The sequence below is a fragment of the Enhydra lutris genome, unplaced genomic scaffold (genome assembly GCF_002288905.1).
Source record: "Enhydra lutris kenyoni isolate GAN:26980312 unplaced genomic scaffold, ASM228890v2 scaffoldscaffold3, whole genome shotgun sequence".
Classification (NCBI taxonomy): Eukaryota; Metazoa; Chordata; class Mammalia; order Carnivora; family Mustelidae; genus Enhydra; species Enhydra lutris.
The window spans coordinates 40,773,210-40,793,528 of record NW_019154087.1 but is presented as its reverse complement, the minus strand read 5'-3'; the positions used below and the strand labels follow the sequence as shown (position 1 = coordinate 40,793,528).

Sequence of the window (20,319 nt, the reverse complement as noted above, 5' to 3'; positions counted from 1 at the left end):
GGGATATTGGATCTTTGAATGCATACAATTTTGGCTGTCCTTCAAGTCTTTTTTTTAAGAGGTTTTAAATTCAGAACCAGGGTAACTGTTGTGAAGTTTAGAGTTACCATGTTTTAGCCAGATTATGTGTTAAGTTCTTATAGCTGATTGCTTTGTGTCACCTAATAATATTATTATATTTTCCTTTTAACTAAATGGAAATAACATATTTGGCATGAAAGCATATTATTTTTATTCCAGAGGCTTCAGTTGGTCATATAAGTAGCAGGAGTTTTCCAAGGGATTGACAATTTTCTATTATTTGGCAGTTATCTATACGGATAAAAACGTCCAAAAGTGTGAGATCATCTTTAAGGAAAGTTACGTTAATGCTGGCCATTCTTTGTTTTTGTATTGTGGTGTTTTGTTTTGTTTTGTTTTTATAGTTTCACTCAATTCCGTATCATTTTGGGTGATATCAACTTCGCAGAGATTGAGGAAGCTAATCGAGTTTTGGGACCAATTTATTTCACTACATTTGTGTTCTTTATGTTCTTCATTCTTTTGGTATGTACACTTTTGTTCATAATGAGGTGATTTAAACTTCATAAATCACCATCATAAAATCACCATCTTCCTTTTTCTGTCACTCTCTAGGGTCCTTATCATTTTTTTTTAAAAAGACCCAGGAATAACTGTAGATATCAGAAGACATTTTTTATTTTACTTCTCATTGATTCAGTTTTAAGTCTTCACCAAATACCTTTTCCATGGTCTTTCATTTATCTATATATAAGTGTCTGTTCAGTGTAAAAAAAATTAGATTACATGCAAATTTATAAAGTCACTTAAAATAGTGCTTTGCCGAAAAAGTAGAATGCTTACACGTGTATGTGCTTTTTTTTTTTTTTTTTAAGATTTTTATTCATTTCACAGACAGATCACAAGTATGCAGAGAGGCAGGCGCGGTGGGGGCGGGGAGTGGGAAGCAAGTTCCCTGATGAGCAGAGAGCCCGATGCCGGGCTCAATCCCAGGACCCTGGGATCATGACCTGAGCCGAAGGCAGAGGCTTTAACCCACTGAGCCACCTAGGCACCCCTCTTGTATTTGGTCTTAATCTTAAAAAAAATTTTGTTTAATTTACTGAGCAAAATATTCCAATCCCAGGACCCTGGTATCATGACCCAAGCCAAAGGCAGAGGCTTTAATCGGCTGAGCCACCCAGGGGCCCCTGCTTTTTTTAACACAGATGTCAGCACTTTCATGATCACTTGCTAGCATGACTTTCATTCCTCTTTTTCCTCTTTTCTTTAAAAAAAAAAGGAACTGACAAAAAGCAAGCTAGATCCAGGATGTCAAGAGTACTATTTGAGTGAATTATTGCTTGTGAAGATTAAGATATTTTTGTTTTAACTTAATAATATTTAACACATCCTGGGGTGCCTGGGTGGCTCAGTGGGTTAAGCCTCTGCCTTCGGCTCAGGTCATGATCTCAGGGTCCTGGAATGGAGCACTACATCGGGCTCTCTGCTCAGCGAGGAGCCTTCTTCTCCCTCTCTCTCTGCTTGCTGTTCTGCCTACTTGTGATCTCTCTCTCTGTCAGATAAATAAATAAAATCTTTAAAAAAAAAAAAAATAGGGGCCTGGGTGGCTCAGTGGGTTAAAGCCTCTGCCTTTGGCTCAGGTTATGATCTCAGGTCCTGGGATTGAGCCCCGCATCAGGCTCTCTGCTCAGCAGAGAGCTTACTTCCCTTCCTCTCTCTCTGCTTACCTCTCTGCCTGTCAAATAAATAAATAAAATCTTTTTAAAAAATAATATTTAACACATCTAGAGACTGCCTGCAAAGAACATTCAGATTTTAAATTTAAAGCTAAATGTAGGGACACTTGGATGGTTCAGTTGGTTAAGCAACTGACTCTTTGATTTTAGCTCAGGTCATGATCTCAGGATTGTAAGATTGAGCTCTGTGTCAGGCTCCACACTCAGTGCATACTTGAGATTCTCTCTCTCCCACCCACCCCCAGCTCTTGCTCTTTCTCTAAATAAATAAATAAAAACCTTTAAAAATTAAAAAATACAAAATAAAACTAAATCTAACAATGAGTAGAAATTGCTTTAAAAGTTACTTTCAAAAATAATTTTTCATTCTCTTGATTTTGTACAAATTAACATTTTTAATACTTTGACCCTAAGTTAATTAAGATTTTTGAGGAGGCATTTTGTTCTTCATCTTAGCATTTGCACATTTATTTGTCTACCAAGAAATTATTCAAGTAAGTTAGCTTAATCTAGGCAGTGGGTATTTTTCACCTAAACACTAATACTTAAGACTTTCCTGGGGTGCCTGAGTAGCTCAGCGGGTTAAAGCCTCTGCCTTTGGCTCCAGTCATGATGCCAGAGTCCTGGGATCGAGCCCCACATCGGGCTCTCTGCTCCACGGGGAGCCTGCTTCCCCCTCTCTCACTGCCTGCCTCTCTGCCTACTTGTGATCTCTGTCAAATAAATAAATAAAATCTTTTAAAAAAATATTTAAGTCTTTCCTTACATCAGTCATCATCATAAGAAAACAACAAAATTGTCTCCATTTTCAATAGATTTTATAAGATGCTTTGTGTAAAGTTCAGTAATTCAGTGTACTATCCCCAAAGTTGTTCCAAGAATTTAGTGGTTTTGTATATGGTTAAGCACTATTTATAGACTATTAGAACTACTTTAGTAGGATGGAAAGAGTCAGGAATATGAAATAAGTCCATTTGTATCTTATATGTATGTATCATTAGTTTTATTGAGTTTTTTTTAAAGGATTTATTTATTTATTTTAGAGAGTGGGGAGAGAGCATGAGCAAGGGGAGAGGCAGAGGGCAAGAGAGAGAATCTCAAGCAGACTCCTTGCCAACCTCGGAGGCCAACACAGGGCTCCATCTCATGACCCTGAGATCATGACCTGAGCTGAAACCCAGAGTCAGATGCTCAACTGACTGAGCTAGCCAGGCGCCCCCATATCATTAGTTTTAAAGTGTAACCTCTCTAGTTTCTTTTTCCTGTCATATGTTAAGGGAAACATAGAGGGAACAGTTAGCCTTTTTCAGTTCTAACACTGGTAGCACTTTTGATTCTGGAGCTCCTGAATCCCTGAAACTCTACCAAGAAAACAAAAACCAGGAACTGAGAGCTCTACCATAGACCCTCTAGTTAACTGCAGGTCACCTAAGTTTTCTTTGTGTGTCCGTCCGCCGCATGAGAGACGGACCTGTACCAATTCAAAATGGTCAAATGTGGACTTGTCTGAAGGTTGTTTTCTGCCCTGAAACTAGTCATTTCATCAAATCCATCAATAGAACATGAAAAGAAGCTTTTAGCTTCTGTCTTTATACTGAAGTAATTTTTCGTGCTATTACAAAAAAGGAAATGGTCTCCCTGCACCCCACAGAGAGAGAGGAGGATGCTACTGTCAATTCAAACTTTTCTTTAAAGAAATGACAAGCCAAGTGCAGAGTTGGCCATTTGTCTGAGATGACTGCAAGGTGTTAGTTTATTGCCCAGACTTTATTTTTTTATTATTTTATTTATTTATTTACTTATTTATTTCGTGATTTTATTTATTTATATATATATATATATAGAGAGAGAGAGAGAGAGAGAGAATGCATATGAGTGGGGGAGGGGCAGAGGGAGAGAGAATTCCAAGCAGGCTCCGCACAGAGCCCAATCTCATGACTCTTAAGATCATGACCTGAGCGAGAATTAAGAGTCAGATGCTTAACTGACTGAGCTACCCAGGTGGCCCTGCCCTGGCTTTGAAAGAAGCCACTGTGATGTGAGCTGGTCCAACGGAAGCAAAAGTCCATCATCACTAGGGAAAGACTTCTGATTACACATCAAGCAAACCTTCTGAGACAGAATGGAAAGAAGGAGGGGGAGCTTCCTCTTCCCACATCCTCAATAGCCTTTCTCAGCCACGTTTAATTTTTTTAAATCTCTTCAGAGAACCCACACTTTAATCCTATAACTAAGATATTTACAGGTGTTAGCTACCAGCCATTTGGAAACTTAAAAAGAGAAAATTAATTGCCTGGGTTGGGAGGGAGAACGTGGGAGATGTTACTCTGACTGCCTTTGGAATTGAGCATTAAGCCAAGAACTTACGTGCATTTTATATTTTATTCTCATTTTTGCTACAGGATCTTAAATAGTATTCCTCCTTAATTTGTAGCAATTTAGTAGCACACTAGAATAATAGAGCTCTCTTTCATTCATTCCCCATTTAATAAGTATTTACTGAGCCACTCCACTGTATTCCAGGGAGGGTGCTAGGTACTGGGGTTACAGTGGTAAGGAAAATAAGAGACCAGCCCTGCCCTCAGGGAGATTCCACAAACTTGTGGAGACAACAGACCTAGTCAAATACATAACTCTGGGGGCACCTGGGTGGCTCAGTCAGTTAAGTGTCTGCCTTTGGCATAGGTCATGATCCCAGGGTCCTGAGATGGAGCCTTGTGTCAGGCGGGTTCTGCTCATCCCTCTCCTCCTCACTTGTGCTTTCTCTCTCTGTCTGTCTCTCAAATAAATAAAAATCTTTAAAAAAATAAATAAATAACTATAGTCACAAACCATATCAATATGCCAGAAAGGGAAAGTAAAGAAAGAATGTGTTAAAGAAGGAACTGATTGGTTGGGTGTGGTGTTTCAAAAAAAACTGTGGGAAACAGGTGTTGGAAATATAAACCATTATCTTGGGGAGGGGAAAGTTAGGAAAAATGAACTAACCATTACTGAATAATAACAACTATAAATTATGTAGCACTTATCACGTGTGAGGCCCTGTCCTAAGCACTTGACATAGATTATTTCATTAATTCTTACAATAGATCTGTAGTGGAGGAACTGCTATTTCTCCCATTTTATTAATGTAAGAACAAATGAGTTTTAAAGATTTGAACATTTAAACAATATAGTCTTGGCAGGGCTAATACTGAAACCCAGGTGTGCTTGACTCCAAAGTCTGTCTTTTTCACTAAGCTTCTCTTGACTATCTTCTATGAAGCCTACTGTATTCCCATTTGCAGAGATCTTTTTAACTCTTCAAAATGCACTCTGTAAATCTCAAATAATATAATATAACAGTATTTGGAAGAAGCATAGAATTCCTTGCCTGTATTGACTATTGAAATTTGAAGAGCTATGTAGAGTTCTACATTTCTATTAATTTCTGTCAGATGAAAAAAGTGTAGAGAACATAGACAAGCAAAAATAATAAAATAATACCACCATCCATAGGTAAATACATCAGTATTTTGTTGTATTTCATTCTTGTCTTTTTTTGTAAAATATATCACAATATATGCTTTGTAAATAAGAATATACATCGCATTTTCCTTTGGCATGACTTAGTGAAAAAAATAATTTTCCCAAAGTATATAGTAGCAAAACTATTAATTTATGTCTTCTTAAGAAATCAGACTGTTAAAAAACAAAAACAAAAGTGCATATGTCAAATTTCGGATTGATGTTTAGAAAGTATATTTAGTCTCTTCTTTAATCTCAACTTTCCTTTGATTTACAAACAGAATATGTTTTTGGCTATCATCAATGATACTTACTCTGAAGTTAAATCTGATTTGGCCCAGCAGAAAGCTGAAATGGAACTCTCAGATCTTATCAGAAAGGTATGACAAGCCCTAATTCTCAGAACTGTTTTATTTTCTACATAAAATGAGCATTGTTTCAGCCAGATTTCCATATAAAAGTTGATCCATTGTAAGGGTTTAAAAAAGAGTAGATTGCTACATGTCATCAATAATTTAAATGTTCTCTGTCTTGGAGCTAGAGATGGGTTTGCTGCTAGCTTGGTCTTAAATTCTGGGAATCCTTTATTGCCCTAGAATTAAATTCTCAATAGTCTCTTGCCCTAGAATTAAAATCTCAACAATCTCTTTTGACTCTTAAGAGCTGAGCTGCTGATTCTACCTTTATTGTTTTGAGGACACCTTTGGTAGGCTGACATGTGCAGCTCCAAAGTTCAGAATAAACTGGAAGGGAAGAACCTAAAGACATTTCTACTTTTTCTTTCTCACATACAGTTTTTAAAAAGAAAAAAACAAAGTTTTAGAAGAGAATATTTTGTCGTTCACCCTTTAACCTTGACCTTCCAGGGAAGTTTTAAAATAATCAAAGGAAAAAGGCCACAGAGTAGGGGCCTGAGAACTTTCACTTCTGCACCTTCTCAGGAAGTTGTTAAATAAATGGAAGGGCAGGACAGGAAAGTTGGGTAGCTTTGTTCTTCTCAATGTGATTTCTTTATTTGGTTTAAAGTATAAAACTTAAGCAACAACAAATAACTATATCTAAAGCACACACAAACACACAGCTTGTTCCCTAACATCATTTTGCTAAGAGACCAGTGGCTCCTGGACTGTGTGATCTTTTTTGTTGGTTCAAATCCTAAGACTGTGTTGTCTGTGAATCATGTTGGAACAGAGAACTTCCAGTTCTTAAACAAAACCCCTTGTTTCAACAATGAATTTTGGAACAGTGGAAAAAAACAAAATTAAGTTAAAAAAAAAAAAAAGAAATAACACACACTAAACTAATAAATAAATAAATACTATGAAAATCTTCAGATCACAAAAAACAAAACAACCCTTGGATGGGACCTAAAATTTGGGTTATCCTGATTTTTGCAAAAACAGTTTATTACATCTTAGCAAATCTCCAAGGTGTTTACAAGCAATCCTTACTTTGTTTGCACTTTGGTTCTGAGATACACAGGTTTCAATTATTTCATGTTCAATATGGCCAGCCTCTCCACACAGTTCCCCATTTCAGTTGTCACAGTATCTTGACTGTGAATAATACTATAAAGTGCAAACTTCCAATTTTCACAGAACATTTCAGTTATCTCAGTATATTAACTGTACTGGCATAACATAAACTTCATGGCTAGCTCTTCAGTCTACAAATCGTTACATAAAAAACAGATGTGTATCATAATCAGTGAGCAATAACATCCCTTCTTACAAAGTCTAGGCTAGGTCAAGGAGTACCAGCCTTTCAGTGCAGGCACAAAACATGTACTTGTGTTGCTTCTCTCTCTCTCTCTCTCTCTCTCTCTGTGAGACACGCCATGTGATGTTTTACAAAAACATCTGAAAGGGAGAATGGGCCAGCAAAGAGGAAAGCAGAGCAAAGAAACCAAGACTGTTAACACTGAAAGTGAAGTTCAAAACAAATGTAAGAGAGTTCTAGAATAGGGAGCTGTGGGAATGTTGACACTGCTACCCTTCAAAATCTTGAATATCTGTAGAAAAACTGATATGGAGTCAAAGAACCTAGTGAAGGCAAATTTATCAATGTGAATGAGGGTAGTGGTTGTGTTGGAAAGTTCCGACAGTGTCTCTGAGGAAGTGACGCTGGCAAACAATGTCACATACAAGGAACTCTGGAGATATTTTACAACATTGAAAGGCAAAGGATAAAATGTTGGGAGCTGATCCATATTAAGAAAGGATTATCAGAGCTCCTCAAGACAGAAAAGAGGCTTCCTGCATATCCGGTGACACGGGAAGAAGGGAAGCACTATTCAAACTACTCTGGGTAAAATTGTTACAAAGAAATAAGACATTTTATTTTTTAATGTTTCTAGTGTTTTAAATTTAAATTTTAAATTTTAAATAAATATTCATTTTACGTTTTTTTTTTGATTTCCCTATAAATTTATAACCAATGCCAAGGGAGTTTTTAACGCTTTGAATAAAAGGTTTTGTTTTTTTTTTTTAAGTTTATTTATTTAAGTAATCTCTATGCCCAACGTGAGGCTTAGACTCATGACCTCGAGATCAAGAGTCGCATGCTCTCCTGACTGAGCCAGCCAGGTGCCCCGATAAGATGTTTCAAAGGTCATAAGTTTTCCTATTAATTATTAACATCACTTGCACAGTTTCGCCTTGCGTCATCAATTTTGACAGTCCTGCATGTCCGTGCAAAGCAAGATCTACACTAGCAGTTACTAGTGTAAATGGATGGGAAAGCACATGCAAAAAAGAGAATAAACTAAACCCAATCATTTCTTTTCAACAGGGCTGCCATAAAGCCTTGGTCAAACTCAAACTGAAAAAAAATACTGTGGATGACATTTCTGAGAGTCTGAGGCAAGGGGGAGGCAAGTTAAACTTTGATGAACTCCGACAAGATCTCAAAGGGTGAGAATCACACGTTTTGAGGCCCTGGGAAATTCCTATATAAACATAAGTTCTTGGTGACACAGATTTATCTGGCCTGAGTACTCAGAGAAATGCTCTTTTTTTCAAAGGAGGTGTCTTTCTGGAATGTGTCCTCAGAGGAGGGCTGGCCCTGATTCAGCAGTTTCTCCTTTCTTCTGCATCATGTCTCTGTGCTTGTGTTGGACCATGTACATGAGTGATTTCATCTGTAACCTCTCAATAATTTCAGGAAGGGCCATACCGATGCAGAGATCGAGGCAATATTCACAAAATATGACCAAGATGGAGATCAAGAACTGACCGAACATGAACATCAGCAGATGAGAGACGACTTGGAAAGAGAGAGGGTGGGTCTAGTTTAGAGCCGGGTTTGATTCAGCACTCCCCGTGTTTCAGACACCATGCTACGTGGCGGAGTACCGAGAGTCTCTCTGTCTCTCTGCCTCTTTCTGTCTCTCTGTCTCAGTTTATGTAGTAGTACCCGGCATGTTCCAAAAAGGATATATAACATAATAATATGTAAAAATATAGTAGATTGGCATAAATGCAAAAAATCAAAATGAAAAAAATTAGGTGAAACAAAAGTGAAATTAAAATTAGACTATGAAGCTAAAAATGCAAATACATATATGCTTTTTAAAGACTGAGCTACAAATTCAGCCATAATAAGCTTTCTGGTCATCAGCTTGAAAAGGGAAACTTAGGAGTTACATACTTCACAATGTCCATGAGAGTGAGGAAAATAAGATTGCTTGGGAGATAGAAAGTTAGTTGCTCTATAAATTAACACTTATAATAAAATAAAACTAGCAGCTGCCTTCCATCTGAGTACTTATCATGAAATGATCTTTTATAATCAGAAAGGATAATTAAAAGCTTTTAACATTAACTTTAAAAATAAGTGGCTAAACAGGGGTGCCTGGGTGGCTCAATGGGTTAAGCCTCTGCCTTCGGCTCAGGTCATGGTCTCGGGGTCCTGGGATTGAGCCCCACATCGGGCTCTCTGCTCAGCAGGGAGCCTGCTTCCCTTCCTCTCTCTCTCTGCCTGCCTCTCTGCCTACTTGTGATCTCTGTCTGTCAAATAAATAAATAAAATCTTTAAAAATAAATAAATAAGTGGCTAAACAGGGGCGCCTGGGTGGCTTAGTGGGTTAAAGCCTCTGCCTTCAGCTCGGGTCATGATCTCAGGGTCCTGGGATCGAACCCCGCATCGGGCTCTCTGCTCAGTGGGGAGCCTGCTTCCCCCTCTCTCTGCCTCCCTCTCTGCCTACCTGTGATGTTTCTCTGTCAAATAAATAAAATCTTAAAAAAAAAAATGGCTAAACAAACCAAAAATATCCATGGTAATTGAGGTGCAGAGAATATAGGTGAATAATATTCTATGCAAAAGTCCCTTTTCTATAAGGAGATAGTATTGAACAGCAATTTCCAAACTGCTCCACAGAACAGTGTCAGTAGGTGGGAAATTTTACCAGGTATAGTCAATGTGAACAGGACAGTGAGTAAAATCATGTTTCACCAGGCTGTATTTAGTTAAAATTTTTATTCTAAGATTATATCCTCCCTACTTTGTAGCTATTAAATGTGTTCTCTCTTTTATGAAAAGGGGATAATATATTTCTTCATTTACTTTTGTTGTTGTTATATTTTTTAATGTTCTTTCTTGTCCAAACAAGTTAGCAGTTCCGTGCTGGTCATTAAAAATCTGTTTTGAAAATTGGCCAGTCCATGAAATTTAGAAGAGTGGGAATCACAGTCTGGTGCTAAATGGCACATGGCCGTTTGCCATTTGCTTGAGCCCACAGTGAAGCTCTGTGGGACTCGCTGTTCTCGCTCCTCACTCAGTGACCCCTTGTTCTTCAGGAGGACCTGGATCTGGATCACAGCTCTTTACCACGTCCCATGAGCAGCCGAAGTTTCCCACGAAGCCTGGATGACTCTGAGGAGGATGATGATGAAGACAGTGGGCACAGCTCCAGAAGGAGGGGAAGCATTTCCAGTGGGGTTTCTTATGAAGAGTTTCAAGTGTAAGTATTAAGGAATTGGCAGAATTTGGGCTGACGTGTTCAAAGGAGACCAAGCAGCTTCTCTTACCTCTCAGTTTGATCCTTTCCATACTAAAAAAGTTCCTTATAGGAAAATTAGCAAATAAAGAAAAACAAAAGAAAACATTAAAATCTCTCCTATTCCCACTAAACCAAAATGCCAGTTAACATTTTGATGTTTGTATCTCTATTTACATGTGGGTTTTTTTTTTTTTTTATGTTTTTATTGCTGTGGCCCATGGTATATCCTAAAGGATGTTCCATGTGCCCCTGAGAAGAATGTGTGTTCTGCTCTTGTTAAGTGGAGTTTTCTATAGGTGTTTATTAGGTCTAGTTGGTTTATAGTGTTACTCAAATCTCCTGTTTCCTGTTGTTCCACCTGTTTGTTCTATCTACTTTTGGAAGTGGGTTATTAATGTCTCCAACTATATTGGGGCTCCTCTGTGGCTCAATCATTAAGTGTCTGCCTTTGGCTCAGGTCATGATCCCAGGGTCCTGGAACTTGCTTCTCCCTCTCCCTCTGCATGCAGCTCCCCTTGATTGTGCTCTCTCTGTCAAATGAACAAGTAAAATCTTTAAAAAAAAAAAATCTCCAACTATCATTATTAAATTGCCTCTTCCTTCTTTTCTGTAAGCTTTAGCTCTGTGTTTTTTGGAACTCTGCTGCTAGGTGTATATATGTTTACAATTGGTACCTCTTCCTAATAGATTGACCCTCTTTTCATTATAAAATGTCCTACTTTATCACTAGTAAGATTTTTTTTTTGTTTTAAAGTCATTCTTGTCTGATATTATTATAGCAACTCCGGCTTTCTTATTGTTGCTTTTTGCATGATATATCTTTTTCCATTCTTTCATTTCCAACCTGTTTGTATCTTTGAATCTCAAGTGTGTCACCTGTAGACAGCATTTAGTTGGATCTGGTCTTTTTATCCAGTCTGATAGTCTTTGCCTTTTGATTAGAATGTTTACTTCATTTACATTTAATGTTATCATTGATATGGCTGGACTTACATCTACCATTTTATTTTTCATTTTCTATAGGTCTTATGTCTTTTTTTTGTTCCTCTTTTTCTCCTTTATTGCTTCCTTTTCATAAAGTGGATATTTTCTAATGTAACATTTTAATTCCTTTAATAGTTTGTTTTTTTTTTTTTCATTACATTTTTCAGTTATGTTTTTAGTGGTTGCTCTAGGACTTAACCTACACAAATCAATTTATCAGAATCTACCTCAGATTTATATTAACTTAATCTGAGGAGATATAGAAATATAATTCCTATTTAACTCTGTTAACTCCTCCCCTTTTTGTGCCATTATTATACACATTCATCTATATATGTTAGAAATCCAGTATCACATTTTTAGAATTACCACTTCATATAATTTTATGTCCCTTAAAAGAGCTGAGACAAGAAGAGAAAGTATATATATATAGAGTTCAGCATATTCTTTTTCGTACTTACCATTTCTGGTTCTCCTCATTTGTTTCTATGGATTCAAGTTACCATCTGGTGTCATTTCGTATTCCAGTACAACTTTGATCTTACCCACCTCCTTTGTCCTGGTATTGTCAAATATTTTGTTACATTTCTATGTGTTATAGGCCCAACAATACAATTGTATATATATTGTCTTGCACAGTCCTTTTGAAATCAGTGAATAAGAAAAAAAAGGAAAAGGAGTATGCATCTATATTGTCTTCTACAGTTACACAGTAACATGTTCCCGTGCTCTTTGTGTTTTCATGTGGATTCTAATTACTATCTGGATCACTTCCTTTCAGCCTGAAGAACTTCCTTTAGTATCTCTTCTAAAGCAGGCCTGCTGGGGCACCTGGGCGACTAAGTCCATTAAGCCTCTTCCTTTGGCTCAGATCATGATCTCAGTGTTCTCAGATCAAGCCCTGTGTTGGGCTCCTGGCTCAGGAGGGAGTCTGCTTCTCCCTTCCCCTCTGCCCCTCCCCACAGCTTCTGTGCTCTCTCGCTCTCTTTAAAATCTTTAAAAATAAAAACTAAAGCAGGCCCGCCAGCTTGAATTCTCTCAGTTTTTCTTTATCTGGGGATAATTTTATTTCCCCTTCCTTTTCTTCTTGTCTCCACTATTTCTGATGAGACTATAACTTAATTTTACTGAGGTTCCCTTGTATGTGATGGGTCACTTTTCCTTGCTGCTTTTAAGATTTTGTCTGTCTTTGTCTTTCAGTATTTTGACTATGATCTGTCTGGATGTGGATCTCTTTGCAGTTATCCTGGTTAAAGTTCATTAAGCTGCTGGGATATATAATATTTTTATCAAATTTAGGAAGTTTTCAACTATTATGTCCTCAATTTTTTTTTTTTTAAGATTTTATTTATTTAGGGCGCCTGGGTGGCTCAGTGGGTTAAAGCCTCTGCCTTCGGCTCAGGTCATGATCTCAGGGTCCTGGGATCAAGGCCCGCATCGGGCTCTCTGCTCAGCAGGGAACCTGCTTCCTCCTCTCTGCCTACTTGTGATCTCTCTCTCTCTCTCTGTCAAATAAATAATTAAAAAAAAAATCTTAAAAAAAAAAAAGATTTTATTCATTTATTTCCCAGAGAGAGAGAGTGAGCACAGGCAGGCAGAGTGGCAGCAGAGGCAGAGGGAGAAGCAGGCTCCCCACAGAGCAAGGAGTCCGATGTGGGACTCGATCCCAGGATGCTGGGATCATGACCTGAGCCAAAGGCAGCTGCTTAACCAACAGAGCCACCTGGGTGTCCCGAGTCCTCAAATATTTTTTTGCTGCTTTCTCTCCTTTCCTTCTGGGAGTCCTATCCTATGTATGTACTGCTGTCCCACGTCTTTCTTCACTCTTTTTTCTCTCTGCTTTTCAGATTACGTAGTTTCTGTCCATCTGTCTTGAAGTGCTGATTCTTTCTTCTGCCAGCTCAAATCTGCCATTGAAACCCCTTTAGTGACTTTTTCATTTCATTTATTGTACTTTGCAACTCCAGAATTTCTCTTAGTTTCCTTGAAATAATCTGCATCTCTTTGTTGATATTCTCTATTTGATGAGACAATGACATCATACTATGTTTTTAAGCCTGATTTCCTTTAGTTCTTTGAATATATTTATAATAGCTACTTTGAGCTCTTTGTCTACTAAATCTATCTGGACCCCCTCATAGGCAGTTTCTGTTGCCTCCTTTTTCTTATCTATATGTATGGGTCACATTTTTTCTGGTTTTGTTTTGTTTTTTTTTTTGCATGTCTTTTTTTATAATTGAAAACTGGAGATATTAAATAAATATTATAGCAGTTTAGAATACTAATTTTCTTTCCTCCCCTACCCCCAGGCTTATTGTATTTGCTGTTTGCATGCTTGTTTTTTAATGAAGTCCGTTCCCCCCCCCACCCCACACTGTGAAGCTTCTGATGTTGCTTGTCAGAGGACACAGTCGTGACCACGTGACCACACACAGTCCTCTTGAAAAGACAGTGCTTTTAGCAGGACTCCTCTCATTGTCTTTCCCGATCTCTCTGTGAAGCTTTCCACCTCTGTTGATATTACTTCCACCTCTTAGCTTCCACTAACTGTTGGCTGGTTGGTCTGTTTTCAGTAATGCCTCAGGATATAAGCTGTTCCACACTCTGACCCAATTCAATCCAGGCCCCTTTGCAGGGGTAGTTACTGAAGCCAGTCTTTAGCAGTCTTCTTAGCTGTCTCTTTCCCTGGTTCTTTCTGGTAAACTAGCTGGTAAATAATTTACCTTTTTATCTCATGGGGTTACCAACCTCATCTTAACAATCTCCATTTTGAGGAACACTCTTAGGCTTAGCACTTTGTTCCACATAAAGCCATTTCTCTTGGAGGAAGCTTTGGAGCCCTGTGTTCTGTGACCTGACTCTACTCCCGGGGAAAACCTCTGTACCACAGCCTCAGAGCTAGGGGCAGGGACAGTGGTCTGCTTCCCAAAGTGATACCCCTGTTTCATGAATAAGCCACTAGGCTAGGATGGCAGCCTTCAGTCTTCTCAGCTTTCCTGTCCTGGCATGGAAACTCCACCCTACAGTTGGCAGTTGGGTGGAGAAAGAGAACCTCATTCCTCTCAGCCACTCTTGCCTTAGATTAGATCCTCTGCCACATGGATTTGGAGAGGAGAAATGCAGTAGCCCGGCCCTCCCTGGGAGATCCCATAGCCCCCCATTGGGAGCTGAAGGGAGTGGGGGCCCTGTGTCCATTGCCAAACCCAACTGGAGTGACACTTCTGTCACAGTGAGCTGGGGAAGACAGAGAGGGAGCAGACTGTAGCTCACATGTCATAGACTCTCACTCTTCTTACTAAAATCCAGTGGATTTTCTTAGATAAATGCTTCTTCATTTGCTGTATACTCTTAAGAAGATTTACAGAATTTTGAAAAAGGAATTTAAATAATTTTCAACAGCTATAGTTCTTTCTCTGGGGAGAGTACCTATAGAGCCCTCATGGCATTATTCCAGAAGTTGTCTCCTATTTCTATGTTTTTAAAGCATTTACTTAACTTTTTATTCAAATCATTAGTGAGCAGTGTTTTCTAGCTACTTTATTTACTTAATATATTGTGAACATTATTATTTCATTAAATATTTCATCACCATATAATTTCTGTTGTCTCCTTGGAATTCCATTTTATGGATGAACAATAACATATTTGAATGATTCTCTGTTAATTATGATCATTTTTTAAAAAGATTTTATTTATTTATTTATTTATTTGAGAGAGCACAAGCAGGGGGGAAGGGCAGAGGGAGAGAGAGAAGCAAACTCCCCAGTGAACAAAGAGCCTGATGCGGGGCTCGATCCCCGGACCCCAAGATCATGACCTGATTCTAAGGCAGACACTTAACCAACAGAAGCACCCAGGTGCCCCTAATGTAACCATTTTCAGTGAACTACTATTAATAAGCAGAACTCTAATGAGTATGCTGATAGCCAAAAAAATCACACATATACATATTTCCTTTGGAAATTTTCCCAAAAATGGAACATCGAAATAAAAGTTAAGCATATATTTTTAAGACTTCTAATACAATGTTGACTTTGCAGAAAAGTTGTGCCAGTTAGCATTCCCATCAGCAATATGTGAGTTTATCGCTAAAGTCTGAGACTGCTTAGAATGTTTTTCAGATTATCATATTGTTTAAGAAATCTTAGCACTTCCATCTGAAAAGCCAACTGGGCGGAAAAGGCAACCAAGGGTGTAAGGTGGCTTTGACCCGCTCCCCTGCGGTTTCGCACAGCCTGGTGAGACGAGTGGACCGCATGGAGCACTCCATCGGCAGCATCGTGTCCAAGATAGACGCCGTGATCGTGAAGCTGGAGATCATGGAGCGGGCCAAACTGAAGAGAAGGGAAGTGTTGGGAAGGCTGCTGGATGGGGTAGCAGAGGTAAGTGGTCATGTGACACAGAAACACTGATTCAGTAAAATATTAGGGTAGTCCTATCTTGTAACCTTTAATCTGAGACGTTTTTTGAGATGTCTGTGTAACTGCAGATCAGGGCAATCAGATGATAATCTGGAGCTGTTACATAATACTGCAAGCACTGAGGCTTCTGCCTTCCCTAAATGGTAGAATGAAGCAAAAAAGTTATTCCAGTAGCTCAGGGAATTTCTATGTATGCTCTAAATTGCTGGTGTCACTTAATGAGAGATAATTTGGCCACTTACTTTCCTAGGGCAACTTCTAAGCACAAAAGTATGCGTCGTCCTACCCCCAACATGGTGGTCTCTTTTTCCTTTATTAGGATGAAAGACTGGGTCGTGACAGTGAGGTCCACAGGGAGCAGATGGAACGGCTGGTGCGGGAAGAGCTGGAACGCTGGGAATCGGATGATGCGGCTTCCCAGATAAGTCATGGTTTAGGCACACCTCTGGGACCGAATGGTCCACCTCGCCCCAGAAGCTCCCGCCCTTCTTCCTCCCAGTCTGCAGAAGGATTAGAAGGTGCAGGTGCAAACGGGAGTTCCAGTATCCACGTCTAGGACGTGTGTTAGCACGTGTTCCTAATCGGTGAGAAAGGGGCTGTCTTGCGTTGGCGGAACAAGTACACTATTTATATGCCCCGCCCACCATGCGATGCTGGTCTTTGTGACCAGCTGTTAATGCTTTTGCACTTTAATTTATTTTAGATAAACCTTGCCCATGGATCAAAGAAGATTTTTTTTCTTCATGTAAGAAATCTAGGTGTAAATATTGAGTCTAGAAAAAAAGTCTTTGTAAAGTATATGGAGTGGTACGCCTACTTGCTCCCATGGGTGAGTCTTCTCAGTTGACAATGAAGTAGCCTTTAAAGCCAGGAGAGACCTGTTGGAACTCCTGTCGGAGTTTTATTTCCAATCACAGAAATCAGTATTGGCATTTTTGCCCAGTGTGTGGAGGGAAAGTAGGGGCATTCCTTCCCACTCAGGCTTAGCTCATGGACGTAATATATCACTTTCTTTTAAGAAAGGAGCCTTTTATTTCAACTACCTTCCTGGGGTAAACTTTTCTAAAAGATGAGCTGGAAAAGAACTCCAAATGGATATGTAGTCATTATGCTAGAATTTGTATGAATGGTTAAGATAAATGTTGAATAATGTGCTATTTTTTTTTGTTACTGTATCTGATGTCTGTGGGAATAACTGTTTGACTTATTCACAATATTTTTGCTCTGAACTGCATGAAGCCAAAAGTGATTGATTGTGGGTTAATATGTCATCTCTAACCATAACGTGGGAAAATTGGAAGGAGCCCAATCACTAAGTTTGACTTAGTCTAATAATTAGTTTTATATGAAGGTTTGTCCATATATTCTCTTCCCAGGTGGCCCAGCTTATTTGCATGCTTTAATGATTTTAATGTTTTTATTTAATGATTTTAATGTTGTAGCTAATCTGGGAAGGCCAACTTACTAAATATTTTAAGTATGTACAGAAGGTTTTAGCTCAGCAGATATGTTCATTTTACACAAAAATTTAAAGGAGTTTTGAAATGCATACATAAATATTATAGAACTAAAGTTTGAGTTTTATGCTGTTTTGAGAATATAAAACTCAAATGCTCTTTTTTTTATGAGAGAGAGGAAGGGGCAGAGCAACAGGGAGAGAGAACCTTAAGCAGGCTCCATGCTCAGCAGAAAGCCCAACACAAGGTTCAGTCTCTTGACCCTGAGATCATGACCTGAGCCAAAATCAAGAGTTGGACATTTAACCAACTGAGCCACTCAGGCACCCTTAGAACTCAAATACTCTTGATACTGCATCTCAGAACTAGAATTTTTCATCTAAATGGAGCTCAGTTTAATCAAAAGGAGTTTCTGGTATTGAAAATTTCATTAACAAAATGTATCAGCCAAAGTTTGAGTTTGCAGCAGGTTTTTTTTCCCCCATTAAGAGAGGATCTCTCACCAAATTAATGGAGAAGAAATCTATTTCTCAATAAAAAATAAAGATCTTATTTTTCAAAAGTGTTGAATAAGGTGACTGTCCCATGAGCTAATGGGACAAGCAAGAGAGAATGCAACGTTGGTGAGTTAACTCCGACTCAGAGAACACGAGAAGAGAGGCCCACGTTTTAGTGCCTTGTTTTGAATTCGCACGTTGTTCACGTAATGGGTAGAATATGTCAGTCAAATCTTCAATGAAAACATAAGCGAACAAACCTTTTAAAGCTAGCTTCCAGAGAAGTGATATACATTGGGTTTCTTTAACAGGATTTCTCCTGGCTTTCTTTCAAATATGCTACACAAAGTTCTTTATTACTAGGTACTAAAGTTTGCATTCCAGGGACACTGAGTGCATGTGTTTATGTCTGTGTACCGTGTTGTCACATGTAAACAAACTTCAGTTTGAAGTGCAGCCATTATGTGGTATCCATGTGCATCGACCATGTGCCATAAGTCAGTTATGGTCACTAGAAAGTCTTCTTATGTACTTATTATACTGTTCCTCATTTCACCTGTAAGATTTTACAAAATCCCTTTTACCTGTAAGGTACATATTTTTTTCTCTTTAGTCATGGAGCATTCCCTTCTCATCCCTCTCCTATCAACCTCCCCTCTGTATTTGTGTTATTAAGATGTTACATACGCAAGTCTCTCGACAGTTGAGAACTTCATTAATGTGTAATATTGAGCACTTTACTTCTCAATAAAGACTTGGTATAATAACAGATGTGATAGTGGTCTGTTTCCTAAGTAGAAGCAGCTGGGTAATTTGTATCACATGAGACTTATTAGTAAAGGCTTAGACTTTGAAAAAGGCATCTTCATTTTTTTATGTCCCAAGAACAGTATGATTGACACATGACTACTTCTGCTGAATGTGCTTGTAGGAGGTTATTCTGAGGATTGTGTAGTATTTCCTACTGTGCAGCTACCACATTTTACTTAATGCTTTTCTATAGTGAAGAGTTGGCTCTAATATTTCTGTTATTTGAAAACTTTGAACATAATTCCCTTGTTGGCTTTTCGTGAGTTCCTCCATGGGTATAGAACAGGAGTTGGAGTGTTGAATGCCAGGTCTACAAATATTTAATTTTTTTAAAATTTTATTTATTTTGCAAAGAGAGAGAGTGTGTGAGCAGGGGGAGGGGCAGAGGGAGAAGGAGGGAGAGAATCTCAAGCAGACTCTGCACTGAGCGCAGAGCCCAGTGCAGGGCTTGATCCCAGGACCCTGAGATCATGACCTGAGGCGAAATCAAGAGTAGAACACTTAACCGACTGAGCCACCCAGGCGCCCCTATAAATACTTAATTTTATTCAGAACTGTCAGATTCCCCTCCGGAATGATTGCACCAGTCTACAATTCCACAACGTGCATGAGATAACCAATTTTATGCATACCCTCACCGGCATCCCTACCATCTAACTTCCTACTTTTTGTTAATGGCATGGTTTTAAAGTAAGGTTTCATTTTATTTTGCATTTCTCTGATTCCTAATTCCTAAGGTTGTACATTCCCTCACATAATTGTTCAACATTTGGGTTTCCCTTTTGGTAAGTTGCCCATTCAAACTTTAAAATCTTACACTTTGATCTACTGGGAAACACATTATGTTTTTGTTCATTGCTTATTTTTCTACTGGGTCATGGCCTTTTTTGTTGATTTGCCAATCAACAAATCAAGTTCCTTGTTGTATGGTTTAAGTATTAATCCCTTACCAGTTTTGGACTCTTACTAGTATCTCTCATCCAACTGATAACTTTGTCAATATTTCCTTGGTTTTTATATTAAAAAAATCCATCAATTTATTTTGCCGGTGTTAGGGGTTTTGAGACCTTTGTACGGTGAAAAACTCTTATTTATTAACTTACAGTTTTACCTTTCACATTTAATACCTTGTATAAGGGTAACCTTGTGTAAGGCCCACAGGTGTTTTCTCCATACAGTGAGCCAGTTTTGCCAATATTCTCTATTAAGTTACTTTACCTTGTTCATGATGTCTTTTCCGTTTCATGTATAAATATGTGGGTTTTTTTTTTTAACTTTTAGCCTTTTACAAATTGATCTATGAATGTTCTTGCACAACTTTTATTATTAGGACTCTATAGTATGTGTTTGTATGTGGTAAGATCTTTTTCCTTTTCTTTTTTTTTTCAAAATTGTGCTATTTTTGTGAACCTTTATTTTTCCATGCAAGTGCCCAGACAAATTTGGTGGGTTCCTAAGAGAGAAATTTGGTGGGTTTCCAGAGAGAAAAAGTTCCCACTGGAATTTTATTGGAATTGCATTGAATTTATTTTATTTTTTAAAAATATTTTATTTATTTATTTGACAGAGAAATCACAAGTAGGCAGAGAGAGGGGGAAGTAGGCTCCCCGCTGAGCAGAGAGCCCCATGCGGGGCTCGATCCCAGGACCCTGAGATCATGATCTGAGCTGAAGGCAGAGGCTTAACCCACTGAGCCACGCAGGCACCTTGGAATTGCATTGAATTCATTGATTATTTTAGGGAGAACTGACATCTTTTTTTTTTTTTTTTTTTTTGGTGAATATTTTTTTTATTAAATTTTATTTTTTATAAACATATATTTTTATCCCCAGGGGTACAGGTCTGTGAATCGCCAGGTTTACACACTTCACAGCACTCACCATA

General features: G+C 38.4%; 1 protein-coding gene across 1 annotated transcript in view; it reads left to right on the top strand.

The window, feature by feature from the left end:
• LOC111156195 (polycystin 2, transient receptor potential cation channel) overlaps positions 1 to 17,323 on the top strand; it is a 61,722-nt gene extending 44,399 nt beyond the window's left edge. The window contains exons 9-15 of the mRNA XM_022516927.1: positions 426 to 546; positions 5,549 to 5,647; positions 8,058 to 8,179; positions 8,430 to 8,547; positions 10,064 to 10,227; positions 15,485 to 15,632; positions 15,991 to 17,323. Of these exons, the coding sequence (XP_022372635.1) occupies positions 426 to 546; positions 5,549 to 5,647; positions 8,058 to 8,179; positions 8,430 to 8,547; positions 10,064 to 10,227; positions 15,485 to 15,632; positions 15,991 to 16,227 (1,009 nt within the window). The 3' untranslated portion in view covers positions 16,228 to 17,323. The remainder of the gene's footprint in view (positions 1 to 425; positions 547 to 5,548; positions 5,648 to 8,057; positions 8,180 to 8,429; positions 8,548 to 10,063; positions 10,228 to 15,484; positions 15,633 to 15,990) is intronic.
• The last annotated feature ends 2,996 nt before the right edge of the window (positions 17,324 to 20,319 follow it).